Here is a 14,945-nt window from a genome sequence, read left to right as displayed (position 1 = left end):
ACACACCCAAAGCCCAACACACCATCAAGCCCGGAGCGTTGCTAAAGATGGATATGGGGACTTCTTGGCCACGTTTTGACGAAGCTTGAGGCTGATCTGAGCGGCCGAGGGTGATGTGCCGGGCAGGCAGGCCTCCTGGCTTGGCGTTGCCTCCTTATTGTCTGTGTAGGTGGAAAAGTCAACCAACATCTATGTGTAGACGTAAAGCAGCCAACACGGGCGGATTTAATACAAGGAGAGTCCTCCATGGCTTGTGCGGATGAACAGCGCCATCCATCCAGACAAGGTCTCGGGATTCATCTTTTCTTCACTTGGCTGGTTTCCTTGTTTCCAAGCATTCTCGTTCACCAACTTGCCTGTTGTCTATTCTCTCTTGTCCACCCTACCTACACCTTACTACTCATACTTGTTGCTATTCCCACCAGAGAGAGAACGAACTACGATATATCCCTTGGCTTGGCCGGCAAACGCCCTTACCACAACTGATTATTGACGCCCGAACACATTCGACGGGTGCTCACAGACCGGAACCCCACCGCCAACTCCCGGGGGCCACTCGACAACCGAGGTACTTTGTTGGTCACCCGACCACAGCACCACCTTTGTGTACCCATCAAGTCGAAAGTCGAGGGGGCCGGCGTCTTCTCTTTTCCCCCTCTCTTTGGTCCCAGGGCGCACTATTCCCACCGCGTCCACGCCGGTTTGGCGCACCCGCCTGTGGGCAGTCTGCAAAGGCACAAGCACAAGCACCGGACAACCCAACCACCGCCCCCACTCCCCCTTGCGATCGCCGCGTGGCGGACGCCCATTCCAGCCCATCCGTTGCAGCTCGCTCTAAAAAGGTGAGACTGAGAGTTGCAGTCTTGCGCGCAGCGACTGACTGACTCTGACTCCTGTCGTCCACTCTCTGCCTTTCTCTGCCTGGCACGCCTTGGTAGATTTTGCGCCTGGCCTGCTGCATCCCAACTCGAACGGAACCCCAGATTCAAGGATCCAAGGAGTCTAGAAAGTAACCCTGCATCAGACCAGATCGAATCAGGTCCGTTGGTCACAAGGGTCACGAGGAGGGACGCAACAAACGAAGAAGAAAAGAAACGAACCCACGAGCGGGCAGACTACCACATCACGGATCGATCATCAATCACTCACCACTACCTCGACCTCCTCCACTCGCACCCGTCTCTTCCTCCCTCTCTTCCTTCTCTTATTTTACCAACTTTTACCCCCTCCCTCATATCCTGAATCAAAACAATGTCCTACCGGTTCACGGCCACCGAGGCTACTATCGCAGACGTTGGCTAAGACTTGCTTGAACCAACATCTCACTCGAACGCTCTCAACTCAACTCACCTCCGCCCCCGCTCTCATTCGACCACACCGTTCGCTGACGTTCACACTCACTTTACACTCTTGTCACCTCAGGTTGCCCAGTCCCTCGGCATCGCCCCCAACGTTCGCCCAGGATTCCCGGCGCGGCTTCCAGACCCGTTTCACATCGGCCTCTCTGTAGCACCCCGGGTTCCAAGCAGTTTCAACCCTCCGTGACGAGGGGATCCCCGGTCGCCCAGCCGACCCGCCAGATCTCTCTTTCTCCTCGCTGTCGTACGTACAGCGGGCACATATCCCGTCGACGGTGCAACTAACCGACAACATCGTTCGACCATCTCCCGCCCTGGGCTCACTATGGATAATGTTGTCAGCTCATTCGGGAGGGGCATCTCCCGCGCTGCCCGCGGCGTCCGCAAAAAGGTTCAGGGTTCCCAAGATGATCAGCAACCATCTCAGTCATCCGCGGCTTCATCGGCCCCATCCTTAACCGCTTCGTCCACCAGCGCCGAGGACACTCCCGTACCCGCTCACGCTCCCGCACCGACCACTGAGTCCGATCTTGAAGCTCAACTTCCGGCTCACACGGCCTCGCAATCTCACTATGCGGCCCTTCCGCTCACATCACCACTGCCGCCGCCCTTCACACCGACTGTAAACACACCAGAGACGGAGCCGACCTCGCCGCTGCCCCCTCACTCAGCTCATGGACATCACACTCATACGCTTCCGACCTTGACACTGGGCCCATCAGCCCAACCCCCCACTCAGGATGACGCAACCCTCCAGGCTCTCACCGGCGGTTACCCCGCCGAGTCTTCATCAAATGCGCAGACCTTAACGAATAACATCACCACTCAAACCCTCACCGTCCCTGGGCCTCAGTCTCAGCCTGTGTCGCCGTTGTCACCCCCGCCCGCCATAGTCCACTCACCCAGCGCACCTCTGGCTTCCCCCTCATTTACTCCGTCGGCCATATCATTCGCGCCTCAGGTCCACCCCAACTCACCGGCGCCCCAACCTCTCAACCTCTCAGCCGCAGCCTCACCAGCTCAGTATCTGCCCTCACCCCTCGAGTCACCGCTGCCCCTCGAACTCGAGCAGCAATTGTCCTGCAAAGATGGCGGCTCAATACGACCTACCAGCGCACGAAGCGCCCGACCTCGCACATCCCGCTCACGCCGGGACTCAGTCATTGAAAAGGTGGCCTCGCTCGACCCCCGGGGCTCACGCCGGCGCTCTCGTATACTAGGCCCTAAGACAGGGAATAGTCTCATGGATCTCCCGCCCGAGCTGCATCTCATGATCATCGACTACCTCGAGTTCGGCGAGCTCGAGAACCTACGCCGCACGTGTCGCTTCTACCGTAACTTTCTCACAAAGGAGACCATTCGCGACCTTTTTGGCGAGCAGTTCCGCCTCGCTTTACTGGCGCATTGCTACATCTGCCTAAAGTACGATCCCACGCGCGGCAGCTTGCTCTGGGCGGACTATAACCATCCGCGGTATCCTCTCGCCAGTAAATGTGTCGACTGCGCCTACCAGAAGAATGAGTTGGCAGTAGGCAAGAAGGTGGCGCTGGGTAATTACGCGAGTGTATGGATCTGTCGCTGGTGCGGGTATCCCGTCGCCACTGCTTCGGCGCCCAACCAGCCCGAGTTTCACAAAGGCTGCTATAATCATTACAACAATGTCCTGCTGGTGTATTTTGTCTTGGGCTGGATTCAGTTGAGTCTCGGTATCGTCGCTGGTGCGCTTTGCTGGAGGTATTTTAGAGACGAGATTCTCGTCCTAGTGCCATCTATTGTAAGTTCACGGATATCACTTTCGCTTTTTCTAAAAAGCCGGGGTTTCTAACTTTACTAGGTTGCTTTCGTCCTACTGTGGTGGTGTTTGGCTCTCCTCGTTGTCAGAGGCGAACACAAGCGCACATATCACTTTTCGCTGATCCTCGAGACAGCGATACTCGGTCTTTGGTGTCTACCAATTTACGTCCTCGTCAAGGATGTGGAAGACGGCATAGCTGGATTGTTTGACCGACGCGTTACAGTAACTCTGGTCTTCATCGTCTTGAACATGTAAGTGTGGATGACTATTTCACTACGTTCTGAGGAGCTAACAAGTGCAAAGGTTCTTCCGCCTACTCAACGTTCTAGGCAACATTGTTCTCACGCTCGAATGGCGACACTTTGCGCGCAAGAAGCCCCGACTCACTCCCGCAGCCCGATTCTTCAACATGATTCTCGCCGGGCTCGTGTACTGGACATATCCTCAAGCCGTGGAACAGGAGTACCCGCCGCAATATCACTTCATTAACACCGGCCGACGACGAGTCAAGAGAATCCTCGCTGAGAGAAACGCACAGCGGCAACGACAACAGCAGCAGCAAATTACGACAATGATGTATTAAACGCTATCAAGAACACCAAATACGTATGACGCAAAGGCGTCCAGCAACGACCGCGAACCCGGAGTTTGGTAATGAAAGAGGATCCGTGAAAGCGATGACTGTTTTATTGATTGCAAGCGTATTGGATGCGACTGGCGTGGAATTGGGATCACATGGTCTTTTTTATTTTGGCAGATTTGCCACGGCGAATACCATGGCGTGCAGAGTGTATGATTGCAGGCGATACCTGCCCAGAAGCCTGTTGGGTCTCACAGTACGACATGGCGCTGGCAATGACCATGGCAATCAGTTTTGATGCTTACCAAGTTTGAACCTGGAAGATCTTTGGAGGCTTCATGAAGAGAGAGGAGAGTAGTGTAGTTAGAGACTTGACCAGTAGTCAAATGGAAGAACCCCTCTCTACAACAACCTTGCCGGGTCATGGCAAATGAGCTTCCCTGATGTGGGCCTTCACGTTTCGATTCATTCAATCATGAAAGTTGAATGAAAACGAACAATAAGCGGCATTCCCAAGCATACATGCATGCTTACCTTACCTGAATGAGTGCCGCCTGCATATGCAGATCGGCACCAGCTCACCTCAGCCTCGAAAAGCAATGGTATACAGCCCAAGATGCCTGAGCGTCAAATCCTCACAGCCGAGCTCTTTCATAAGCTTGCCCCAAACATCTCATGAAGTGAGATATCCGGCGTCCGATCTAACATGTCGTCTAGGTCAAACATGTCAACACGGGCCATTGTCATTGATAGCGGGTAAGTGCTGCCTGACGAACGAAGGCGTGATCCTGAATGAGTGACCCAGGCTCTAAACATTTATCAGGTCCGGGTTCACCAAGGCTGGGTTCGGCGGCGACCGGCTGCCTCTCAGAGTATTCCGTGACTAAAGACAAAGACCCCAACTGTAACGGTTCTCGGCCGTCTGACTTCAAACTAGCAACTGCGATCCAATATCCTACTAGGACCAACGAGAATAGGAACACTGATATTTGGATGGTTAGTTGGCATGATATCTCCGTAACCCATGCAAGTTCCTCTAGGCACAAGACTCATTGACCATATCACAGACCACTTACAACGTTGGCCACGCCGTCAATCCGAATTATGAAGGCCTCAACCGACCTCTATACCCGATCAGAGCAGGTGGCGTGGTTACGAACTGGCAAGACACAGATAGGATATGGAGCTATGCGTTAGCAGAGTTGGGAGCCTCCATACCGCTCTCCTATCACCCGATTATTATGACAGAACCAGTCTACCTCTCTCCAGGCCAGCGGTAACTTCCAAAAGTCTCTCTGATACTGCAAAGAGACTAAATATCCATGAACTAGGATGACCATGATGTCCCATATATTCGAGTATTTCTCCGCACCGGCGTACTACACTGCCTCGCCGGCTGTATTGTCAACTTACGCGGCCAACATACCCACCGCTCTCGTCATCGACTCGGGCTACGCGGGAACCGCAACTTTACCAGTCTACGACCACGCGCCTATCCGGTACCATGCCCGTCGGCATGACGTTGCGGGACAGGCGATAGACGACTGGCTACAGCAAGCTCTCACGAATGAAGTCGGTCTCGAGCTTCCGTCAAACGGGGCTTGGGACGACGTTCTCTGGCTGGCCAAGACTGAACGATGCCGCGTCGCGAAGGACTTTGAGGAGGGCGTCATGCGGTGGAAGAAGATGGTGGATGCCGGAGGGGAAGAAGAGGTTTGGGATCTGCCTGATGGGATGAAAGTCAAGCCTGACACCCCGCTAGGTTTGCGTGCGGGTGAGGTGTCTTTCAACCCTTCCATGTTGGGGCTTGATGTTGGTGGGCTGCAGCATGATGCCTTTGGTGTTATCATGAAGTGCGACCAGGGTCTTCGGGACAGACTCTGTCAGAATATCCTGCTGGTGAGTACTTGTCTCTGTTGTGCTATTGCATGAGTAGCCGTGTTATTGACGATGGTGTAGGCTGGCGGGAACACCTCGTTCCCTGGGTTCGGCGCTAGGTTGAAGTATGACCTAGAGCGTTTATTTCGAGAGGGGACTACTATCAACGTCATCTCTCCTCGAAATAGAGCGTATTCCGCTTGGGTTGGGGGCTCCATGTTGAGTGAACTTTCCACGTTCGAGGGGATGTGTGTCACGAGTGCTGAGTACCAAGAGGCAGGACCCGAGATAGCGAGCAAGAAGTTTCTATGATAGTACTATCTTCGTTGCAACATGAGATGGAGCTTCATAACGAATTCATTGAAGATTAAGGTGCAAAGTAGGACAAGATCATGGTAGAAAGTAGTTACCTCAGACAATATTGACATGAATGAGAATCGGTCGGAGCACAAGGTACTTGCTAGATGACTTGATGCACGATACCGACTCGGACAGCTGGTGCCGGCTGGAGGATGAGAGCTCACTTCTTGAGAGAGAGTGAACTTGGTGGTGTGGATCCCGGATGAGACCCGAGCTCCAGTGCCAGATCTTCCCGGTGTTTTATGGGGCCGGTCATCCGATCGAATGCAGGCGGGGCCTGAGCTTGAGCCTTGATGGAAGTGAGATCAAAAGGTGACTGCGTAGGTACCTAACCATTGCACGTGAGACTCCAGGCCCGATGAAGCACCAGCCACGTCACGTGGTCTTGAGCGCCACAGGCTGTCACTAGCCTCGTGCGGGACGCTTTCTCGGTCTGCGTTTTGCGTCGACATCAAAGGTCAACATCAGCAACGATCATGTCAAAATGACAACACTCACCCCCACGGCTCAAGACAGGCTGTATTTGGGCCCAGTCTGATCGGAAGGCTACCTCTCATTCTTCTCTGAGCTTTGCTTGATCATCCCGCTGCAGTGCAGCGAGCTTGGCCAAAGCCTGCTGCTGGCATCCGTCGCAGAGCCTCACTTGGAGGTGAGCTCAAGGTATGTGCTTCTTTGCCGCCACGGCGTCTCCTGGATTCCAGGTGATTTGCTCGAGTTGAGCAGGTCAGTCTCCTTACTCTTGCCTCATTTCTGGCATTCTGACGGTTCTGCCATGGCGAGTGCCATGTACTTACGTCCTGGGCGGCAGGCTCTCTCGCCTCGCTCATCGGACTCACTCACAGCCCGCCCGGGCCAACCAAGCACCTCAAGGTTCCTGGCTCCTGCGATGCGGCTCGGGTAAACCTCGGCAGCCGCGAGCAAGCTCTCGCAACATTCCGGCAATAACATTTTGTCAACAATTTCTGGGCACTCGACGCTAGCGCCATAACACAGCCATCCACAACAGAGCTCCAACCGACGAATAGGAACAGGCGACAGCTCACCAGCAAAACTCTGAGCAAGGAGGCAGCGTGGGCCGTGGCAGCACAGAGCACAGCAGAGCAGAGCAGCAGAGGTGCGCAGGTGGTCATACCTTTCCATTGGAAGCAGCAGCAGCAGCAGAAGCAGACACGCAGACACAGGCCGCGCCGTGGACTTGCTCAGAAACGAAAAGCACCGCAAAGACGACCAGCACCAGCACCAGCACCACCCGGCACACCCATCGACGGCTCCCCCCTCCTCGCACCTCCCACACCACACCGACCGCGATTTTCTTGCTTGCACCGAAGCTCCCTCGCTCCCATTCGCCCCCCTGTCCTCTTCTCCTGCCGTCACCGACGAACAACAACAATCACTGTCAGCCTTCGAACTAAATTTCTGCCATCTCCATCCACCTCCCACCAAAGCTTCCCTCGACAACCCCTCCAACTCCAACCCAACACCGGAACGGTCTTCTTCGATAACAGTCCTTTTTCTCAAACCTTTTACTCGACACGCGCATCCCCACTTTGATCGAATCATCGGATCCCAAATTCGACTTTCGAATTTATTACACCTTTTTTTCGCGTCCTCGCATCAACATCAACAATGGCTGGCGGCAAGGGAAAGTCTGGCGGAAAGACGTCCGGAGGCAAGGCTACGGCCGAAGTCCCCAAGAAGCAGCAGAGCCACTCCGCTCGCGCTGGTCTCCAGGTAAGTTGCGCTCTGCTGATGATGCGCCGGTTTTGCACGTCGATTTTTGGGCCCCGATATCAAGCATCGACCGACGACCACCCGATTCCGACGCGTTCGACCGCAACAAGGATTAGAATCGTCCTCCAGCCATCATCTCGTGTCGCGCAGCATCTTTCACCTGCAACGGTGAATCTGCGCCATCACTTTTCCGCCGTTGAGGCAGTACTGGATGATGTACGGGATGCGGTCGCGTGCACGATGTCGTTGGGCTCGAAAATGATGGCGCAACGCCCGGAACGCACGCAGCAATGAAAATTTCTCAAGCTAGCGGTCGCAGTCTGCTAACACGGACTTTCCAGTTCCCCTGTGGTCGTGTCAAGCGTTTCCTCAAGGCCAACACCCAGAACAAGATGCGCGTCGGCGCCAAGGCTGCCGTCTATGTCACCGCCGTTCTCGAGTACCTGACTGCCGAAGTCCTCGAGCTTGCAGGCGTAAGTTTCCATCCCTCCCGGCGTACTCCGTTGACTCATCGGGGTCTCTGCCTAAATCTTTCGCTGACGCGCGCTTTGTAGAACGCCGCCAAGGACCTCAAGGTCAAGCGTATCACCCCCCGCCATCTCCAGCTTGCCATCCGTGGTGACGAGGAACTTGACACCCTGATTCGTGCCACCATCGCCTTTGGTGGTGTCCTGCCACACATCAACCGCGCGCTCCTCCTCAAGGTCGAGCAAAAGAAGAAGGCCAAGGCGCTCGAGGCATAAATCCCGCGTCTTGCACAACAACGACAGCAACGTTGATATTCCCGGTTGGCTTTTTTCTCAGGACGGTTATTTGGGAGTGGTTTGGTCTCAAGGGATGCTTTTTTCTGCTTTCCTTACAACACTGGTCAGAAACGACGATGATGCAGGTGTGCCAGAGGTTGAATAATCTTCTCACAACATCTGGAAACAAAGGAAGGAAGAGGCATGCAACGGTTCAGAGTTGCACGCGATTCTGTCCTGGACGTTCACAGATATGGTGCTGGGAAAAAAAAACACATGGCGCATGAGCCATGAGCGCCTTGATCTTGATGATTGCAGGGTACTCAACCTGGGTGCCTGCACTCTCAAAACCCCACGCAGATTCGCCTCGAGTCTGGCACTCACTCACAATGTACAACATTTCGAGGTTCCTGTTTCGGTTCCCAAGAAGGCACGCGCGGACAAGGCACTAGCTGATGGGCTTAGGTAGATGAATAAAACTGTAATGGGGGCACACATTTGATTTCCTTATACTGATGCAACGCCCTTGTCCTAGTTGATTGCAGATGAATGCTGAAAATCTATCTACATGGTGTTTGTGAGTCGGGGTATATATACTGCGGCCTGACTATTTGATTGATGGAATGCTGAAGCGAACGTGTCGTCCAGACGCTGGCTTGACTGGTGTTCCTCGTGTTGGGTACGCTCCCACCTGCCGCTGCTCAACATACTCCCATCTAGAAGGCCACAGCATGAGCCACGGCGGCGAAGCCATCACCGAATCCTCCAACACGGCCCTCGCCATGAGCATCGCCGACCGTTCTGCCCTCGCCCTGGCTACCACCCTCGCTCTACCTGCCCGTGACCCACCACGATTCTTCCTCCGCTTCGCAGCGTTCTCCGCCACGAGCCAGCCGTACTCTGCGTCTTCGGGACGCAAGCTAAGTAAGGCCTTATCTCTCATGTACAGGCGGGAAATGAAGAGCGGGCCGGTTTTGGAGGCCGGTCTATTGGAGAAGAAGCGGCCGCAGTGGATGCAGCGGTTTGTGCAGGAGATTAGGAAGCGAGTGCCGCAGTGCGTGCGCCAGCGCCATTTTGGTTGGTGATGTCGGTGTTGGTGATGTTGGTGTTGGTGATGTTGGTGTTGGTGATGTTGGTGTTGGTGATGTTGGTGTTGGTGATGTTGGTGTTGGTGGTGATGGTTCTGATCTCAAGGGAGAGGAAGGTGATGAGGGTGATGAGGGCCAGGATAATGTGGATGACGATGATGGAGATGGAGGCGGAGGCGGTGGTGAGGTGGGTGTAGGAGGCGTTGTGGTGATTTGCACAACGATCGCGTCTGGCTCGGGTGGTGATGGTGATGGTGGTGGTAGTGGTGAATCCGGGGGAGTTGTCAATGATGGTCCACGATGGCTGGCTTCATCCTCTTGGAGATGGTCGGCCATTCTACGCCCCTTCCTCCTTCGCTTCCGCCTTCGACTCCCCCCCGGAACGTCTGGCGATGGTGGTGTCGGCTGATCGACCTCGTTGTTTATCCAAGTTCGACAATGTGCAAACCACACAGCAAAATTGACCTAGGGTTGGAAGCGTGTAAGTGTATGTATGTATCTCCATGATATCTGGGGGTTCTCACCAGTACGAGCGGGAGAATGAGCCACATCGTGAACAAGGAACAATATCTCGGTGTGATGGTAGAACAGACCGAGTTCAGATAGCTGGCTGTCCCCCGTTTTCAAAAAAAATTATAAAAAATAAAAATAAAAATAAAAATTCTTGACACTATTAAGAGACCAGTCTTCAGAATCCGGCTGGTCCTTTCCTGTCCGTACCTCATCATTTACCCACGATCTGGTCATGCACATCACAACCCCCCGGTTTCATGAAACAAAGAAAAACATGTTTACCGCTCGCTCATCCACCCACCGAAATGTCATGAGATGCTGTGAAACAGAACATGAACTGTGCCTTGCTTTGTGAGAAGACATCCTTGACCTAGGATCCTCCAACTCATGTGATTTGTACAGAGCTTCTCTTCCCTCAAGCTCCGGCGGTAGATCTGAACAACACGATAACAAAAAAGAGGTCTCGAGTCCTATTCACTTGTCCCATTCGCTTGCCATCCTCACAATAAGCACCTTGGCATGAGACTCGGTATCAAATCAAACGCAGTTATATTTGACAAGGCGCAAAATAGCATAGCTGCCTAATGTGTGCGGCTCTCTCTCGGTACATCATCATCCTCTCTTCATCGAAATTATCTTTGTGCCCCATGGCACATTACACGCAAATAGTTTGGCCAGTCCTCGCATCTGCCGTCTCATCTCTCTCGTGTGTTGTTCTCCTGGAAAAAAATATCGACATTGGATCGTCCACTGATCTCTCGTCCTGTCATCCTACCTCAGATGCTCGCAAATGCATGTAAATCCAACGAAAATAAGAAGAAAAAACACGGGAAAACTCTAGCAGGTCAAAGACCAGGAAACACAACCAAATGGCCCCCAATGCAGCCTCAACGCCAATGTCCCTGCCAAAGTCGTCCCGAAAGACCATCCATGATGGAACAGGAGTGTTCGTTTTATAGGCAACTCTCTGCAAGTGAACACAGAGAGCAGTTTGCAGGGTTGAGGGCTGAGGGGACATGAAGACTAAATAACGAAGAAATCAGGAAATGCCGGCGCATAAAGACGCCTACAACCAAATCAAACTTTTTTTTTTTCGTCGGTGAGCCCAATAAAGAGCTGGCATTGTTTTCTGAAGCTGACAAACAACCAATCTTGGCCGTCAAAAGAAAGTCCGAAGGCAACATCAGTCTTGGGTCGTGTCTTAATCAAAACTTGCCGAACCGTGGTAATTAGGTGGGTATAGTCATGGTCGCCGAAGGGCATGGTCTCGTCATCCAAAAAAGAAGCGGCTTTTGTCGAGCATGCTGGTACAGCTATCTAGACATAAAGAGGTCGTAACAGCGTATTCATCGTCAAGGGTGGTTCATATGCTCCCGCGCGCCATGAAAGGAGGTATGGCGGGGAAACAGGAGGGTATAGGGGGACCGCCCATGGGCCTTTTTTTGCCATGTCGAAATGGTTGCCCATATCAGGTATTTTCTTGTATCCAAGTTTCTTTTCCGTTCATCCTTCTCTGGTCGTTGAAACAGCCATGAGCCAAGGTTTCCTTGCCGGGCGGGTGCCGTGAATCCAAAAGTTGGATGCCGCCACGACACTGGGAATTCTTCTATCCACCAAATCCGAGACGGCCGAGCGAAAGATCATGACGCTGCCAAAGGCTCGTGTCCAACAAATCATCATTATAAGCAATACGGGTGTGGTTGTGGGGGAGAGTGTCCATCATGAAAAGCAATGGTAGGTATAACACAGGGGGGGGTTTTGTCGATTACCGAGCTGCGGTGAGCTACGGTGAACTCGTCGAATGTCGTTTGTAGTCTCTATGCGTCGCGAGTCATGAATCGTTTCCTCATTGTAATGGTTGTCGTGGCAGTCTCGGCGAGGTAAATTATGGTTCTTGTCTAGTGGAATCGAGATGCGCCGGCGCTTCCAGCACGGGGTGCGTTGTCGGAAGAGTCTGCCGTGGGGTTAGTTTCTTGGACTCAATGTATCCCAGTCTGCGCAGACGAAAAAGGACTTACCGCTTCCACGTTGCATGTGGCCGTTGGAGCGGTTGCGGCCGCTGAAGCCGGCCGAAGTTTCCCACTCGGGGCCTCTGGGCTGCCTCTCGGGTGCGTTGCGGTTGCCGCTGTTGGCACCGGGGCGCTGGCTTCCAATGGCACCAGGGGTGCTTCGGGCTTGAGAATGAGCAGCCGACTCGTAGGAGCCAAGGTTCAGTCCACCAAGCGAGCTGAGAAGGCTGCTGTCGGTACCAGGAGTGCCGACCGTACCGGAAGTCGGCGTCAGGTTGGGAGTGGCAAGCGCGGCGGACTGGTTGACACCTCCGTTGTAGTCGCCGAAGCGGGCACCCGAGTTGCCTGACTGGGGAATGTTCCCGATGCCGTTCATGGCCGTCAAGTAGCTCGAAGAGGATGCGGACGGGCTAGGGCTGAAGGATCGCAGATCGGCGAAGCTCTTGGCAGCGCGGAGGTTGGCCAGGCCATTTCCATCAGGGCTTCCAGGAAGCTCAAGGGTCGGACCTTGGCGGCCCATGGCATGGGAGTAGTTGGTGCTAGCGCTCCGGGCTTCCCTATCAGCGGCGAAGTCAAAGGTGGCTGCCCTGCTGAGGCCCTTCTTGTGGTAGTCCAAGCCGACAGCAGGAGAGTGGATCTGGGCTGTGGGTGAAGGAAGCTGGCGCTTGACAACGTGAATCTGGCGCGATTCGGCCTCTCCCACAGAGTTATGCTCGAGGCCCATGTGATGGGCGAGGATGTGGATGCGACGGCGCTGCTCGGGGGCGACCGAGTTGGGGAAGATGAGGATTTCACGGTTGGTGTCACGCTTGAAAAGAGTAAGCTCGGTGTAGAAGTCCAGAGTCTCGGGATCGTTGAGATCAATATCTCCCTCTACACACGGCCAGTCAGCAGGTGTTCAAAATCATCTCGTGGCTTCGTCGCAACGTACCGAGGGGAGCGCGGGGAGGGTTGCTGGAAACACTGTTCAGCGTCTGCAGAGACGGCTGTTGGTGCAGCATCGGGGCGCGGTGCTGTTCTTCGAGTTGACCACGTCGTTCTCTTTTCTCGCGCTCGATACGCTCTCGCTCGGCCTCTGGCAGCATCTTCTTGTACTCGACCCTCAACTTTCGGCCGTGGACCTCCATTCCGTTCATGGCATCAATGACAATCTTAGTATCTTCGGGAGACTGGAAGTTGGCAAAGGCCAAACCACGGAAAACGCCGTTGTCGAAGTGGTAGTTGAAGGCGTAGGGCTGGGGGAGGTGCATTTCCAACATGACGGCGGCAAGCGTCTCCTTTCGCACGGCAAAGGGAATGTTCTTGATGACGATGGCGGTAGGAATCAGCTGCTCTTCCGTCTGCGAGCTGGGACGCATATCACTCTGTCCATCATAGCGGAGGCCATTCGACATTCCACCGTTGAGGCCGGAGCCATATGAGCCGTGCATGCCGAGTCCTTGATCGGTCCAGTTCTTAGAGGCGGTCAGATCACGACTACGTTACAGAGAGCGAAAAGATGAGGGAAAGAGAAAAAAAAACTTACAGTGGGGAGAGCCGCTCGGCGATTGACGCTCCTCTGTCTATTGGCGCCGTTCATGGCGCCGTTTACGGTCGCGACACCACCAGCATTGTAGTTCCAGGCCTGGCTGTTATCCAGCATATATCCTCCGGGCATTCCATTCGCAGACATTTGATCCATGGCTCTAGGATTGTAACCAAGACGGTCGGAAGGAAACAGGGCAGAAGAGCCCAAGCCGTTATCGAAGGGTCGCTGGGCCTGACGAGGGAGGGACAGACCAGATTGGAAGCCGCCCGCATACTGCCTCGAGGAGCTCGGGGAGCGATTCGGGGGGGCTGAGTAGTCGAGATACATGTCGTGTTGTTGCTGGCTCATTGTCTTTTTTTCGTGATTTTTTTTTTTTTCGAGATGTAGGCCCTGTGACGGCAGGTACTGGATTTGATGGCCAGTAACCCGTGTGATGTGCCGACGGGGAGCGGGAGGGAGGAGGAGGAAAAGGCGGGAGGCGGTAATGCGTATGTGTGAGGGAGATGCAGGTTGGGTTGGCAAGGGGGGCAGTTGGCAGATGCAGCGAAAAAAGCCCTCGACAAAACCGACCGACTGACGTGTGTGGACAACGCGAGTGAGGACAGGGACCTGGCAACCTCAGGAAATGGCGGGCGATGCGGAGCAAGCAGTCAGTGCCTTTCGCCAAAGCCAAAGTGACAGCAACCTAAGACGCAAAAGCGGCGTCGGGGACGTAGGCGACGGCAGTAACCTTGATTGCGGTGTAGCGTACCAAGTGATGCAGTGTGTGTGTGTGTATGCAAGTTGCAGTTCACCAAACACGCAGCATGCAACAGAAAAGTCGCAAGGAATTTCTCTCGTGTGTGGATGTGACGGCCGTTCGCTCGTTTGGATCGCTCGTCGTTAATAGTCGTGCAGAGACCCCCTCCGAAAATGGGTCTTTGAAAAAAACAGGTTGGGAGGAGGAAATGCGAGCAGCCGAGAGAGAAGAGGAAGAGAAAAAAAAAAAAAAAGTCGCACGCTGTGACCAGGACAGAAAAAATGCCGTGGCGGATGTTATGTAGGGGCGTGGGCGTGGGGGAGGGTGAGGGTGAAGGTGAGTGGTCCAGTCAATGGTACTCTCCGTTCGAAGTACCTGTCTACCTTATGGCAAAGGTATGTAGCGGGCTCCTTGCGGGATGGGCGCAAGCGGGCTGGTGCTTTTGCTTTTTTTTGCTTTTGCTTTTTGGTCAGGATCTTCTTCTTCTTCGTCCTCTTCTTCTCCTCAACTTCTCAGCTTCTCTTCTGCTTTGCTTTGCTTGGCTGGGCCCTTGGCGCTCGTTCGCTCGTTCTTTCCGCCAAAGACGCAAGGTCACGCAGTTAGGTACTGGAGACACACGCAGT

At 54.1% G+C, this 14,945-nt stretch overlaps 5 protein-coding genes across 5 annotated transcripts; 4 read left to right on the top strand and 1 right to left on the bottom strand.

Moving 5' to 3' along the window:
* Positions 1-1,683: 1,683 nt before the first annotated feature.
* Positions 1,684-3,736, top strand: N0V96_001043 (uncharacterized protein; the record flags this gene model as incomplete). The annotated part of the gene is made up of 3 exons (XM_053195294.2): positions 1,684-3,132; positions 3,193-3,404; positions 3,457-3,736. 3 exons carry the CDS (start codon positions 1,684-1,686, stop codon positions 3,734-3,736), a joined length of 1,941 nt encoding a protein of 646 aa, XP_053047264.2.
* Positions 3,737-5,065: 1,329 nt separating this feature from the next.
* On the top strand, positions 5,066-5,692 carry N0V96_001042 (uncharacterized protein; the record flags this gene model as incomplete). The annotated part of the gene is made up of 2 exons (XM_053195295.1): positions 5,066-5,615; positions 5,670-5,692. 2 exons carry the CDS (start codon positions 5,066-5,068, stop codon positions 5,690-5,692), a joined length of 573 nt encoding a protein of 190 aa, XP_053047265.1.
* A 1,905-nt stretch (positions 5,693-7,597) lies between these two features.
* HTZ1 (histone H2A.Z) lies at positions 7,598-8,445 on the top strand (the record flags this gene model as incomplete). The annotated part of the gene is made up of 3 exons (XM_053195296.1): positions 7,598-7,702; positions 8,044-8,175; positions 8,257-8,445. 3 exons carry the CDS (start codon positions 7,598-7,600, stop codon positions 8,443-8,445), a joined length of 426 nt encoding a protein of 141 aa, XP_053047266.1.
* A 568-nt stretch (positions 8,446-9,013) lies between these two features.
* Positions 9,014-9,530, top strand: N0V96_001040 (uncharacterized protein; the record flags this gene model as incomplete). Its single annotated transcript, XM_053195297.2, has 2 exons — positions 9,014-9,018; positions 9,176-9,530. 2 exons carry the CDS (start codon positions 9,014-9,016, stop codon positions 9,528-9,530), a joined length of 360 nt encoding a protein of 119 aa, XP_053047267.2.
* Positions 9,531-11,944: 2,414 nt separating this feature from the next.
* On the bottom strand, positions 11,945-13,910 carry PIN4_1 (Peptidyl-prolyl cis-trans isomerase pin4; the record flags this gene model as incomplete). Its single annotated transcript, XM_053195298.2, has 4 exons — positions 11,945-12,000; positions 12,065-12,928; positions 12,987-13,509; positions 13,581-13,910. 4 exons carry the CDS (start codon positions 13,908-13,910, stop codon positions 11,945-11,947), a joined length of 1,773 nt encoding a protein of 590 aa, XP_053047268.2.
* Between the last annotated feature and the right edge of the window lie 1,035 nt (positions 13,911-14,945).

The sequence above is a fragment of the Colletotrichum fioriniae genome (genome assembly GCF_027942845.1).
Source record: "Colletotrichum fioriniae strain IMI 355084 chromosome Unknown scaffold_1, whole genome shotgun sequence".
In the NCBI taxonomy this organism is placed as follows: domain Eukaryota; kingdom Fungi; phylum Ascomycota; class Sordariomycetes; order Glomerellales; family Glomerellaceae; genus Colletotrichum; species Colletotrichum fioriniae.
Note: the sequence above shows the minus strand (reverse complement) of the source record. Positions and strands in the feature narration are given on the sequence as shown.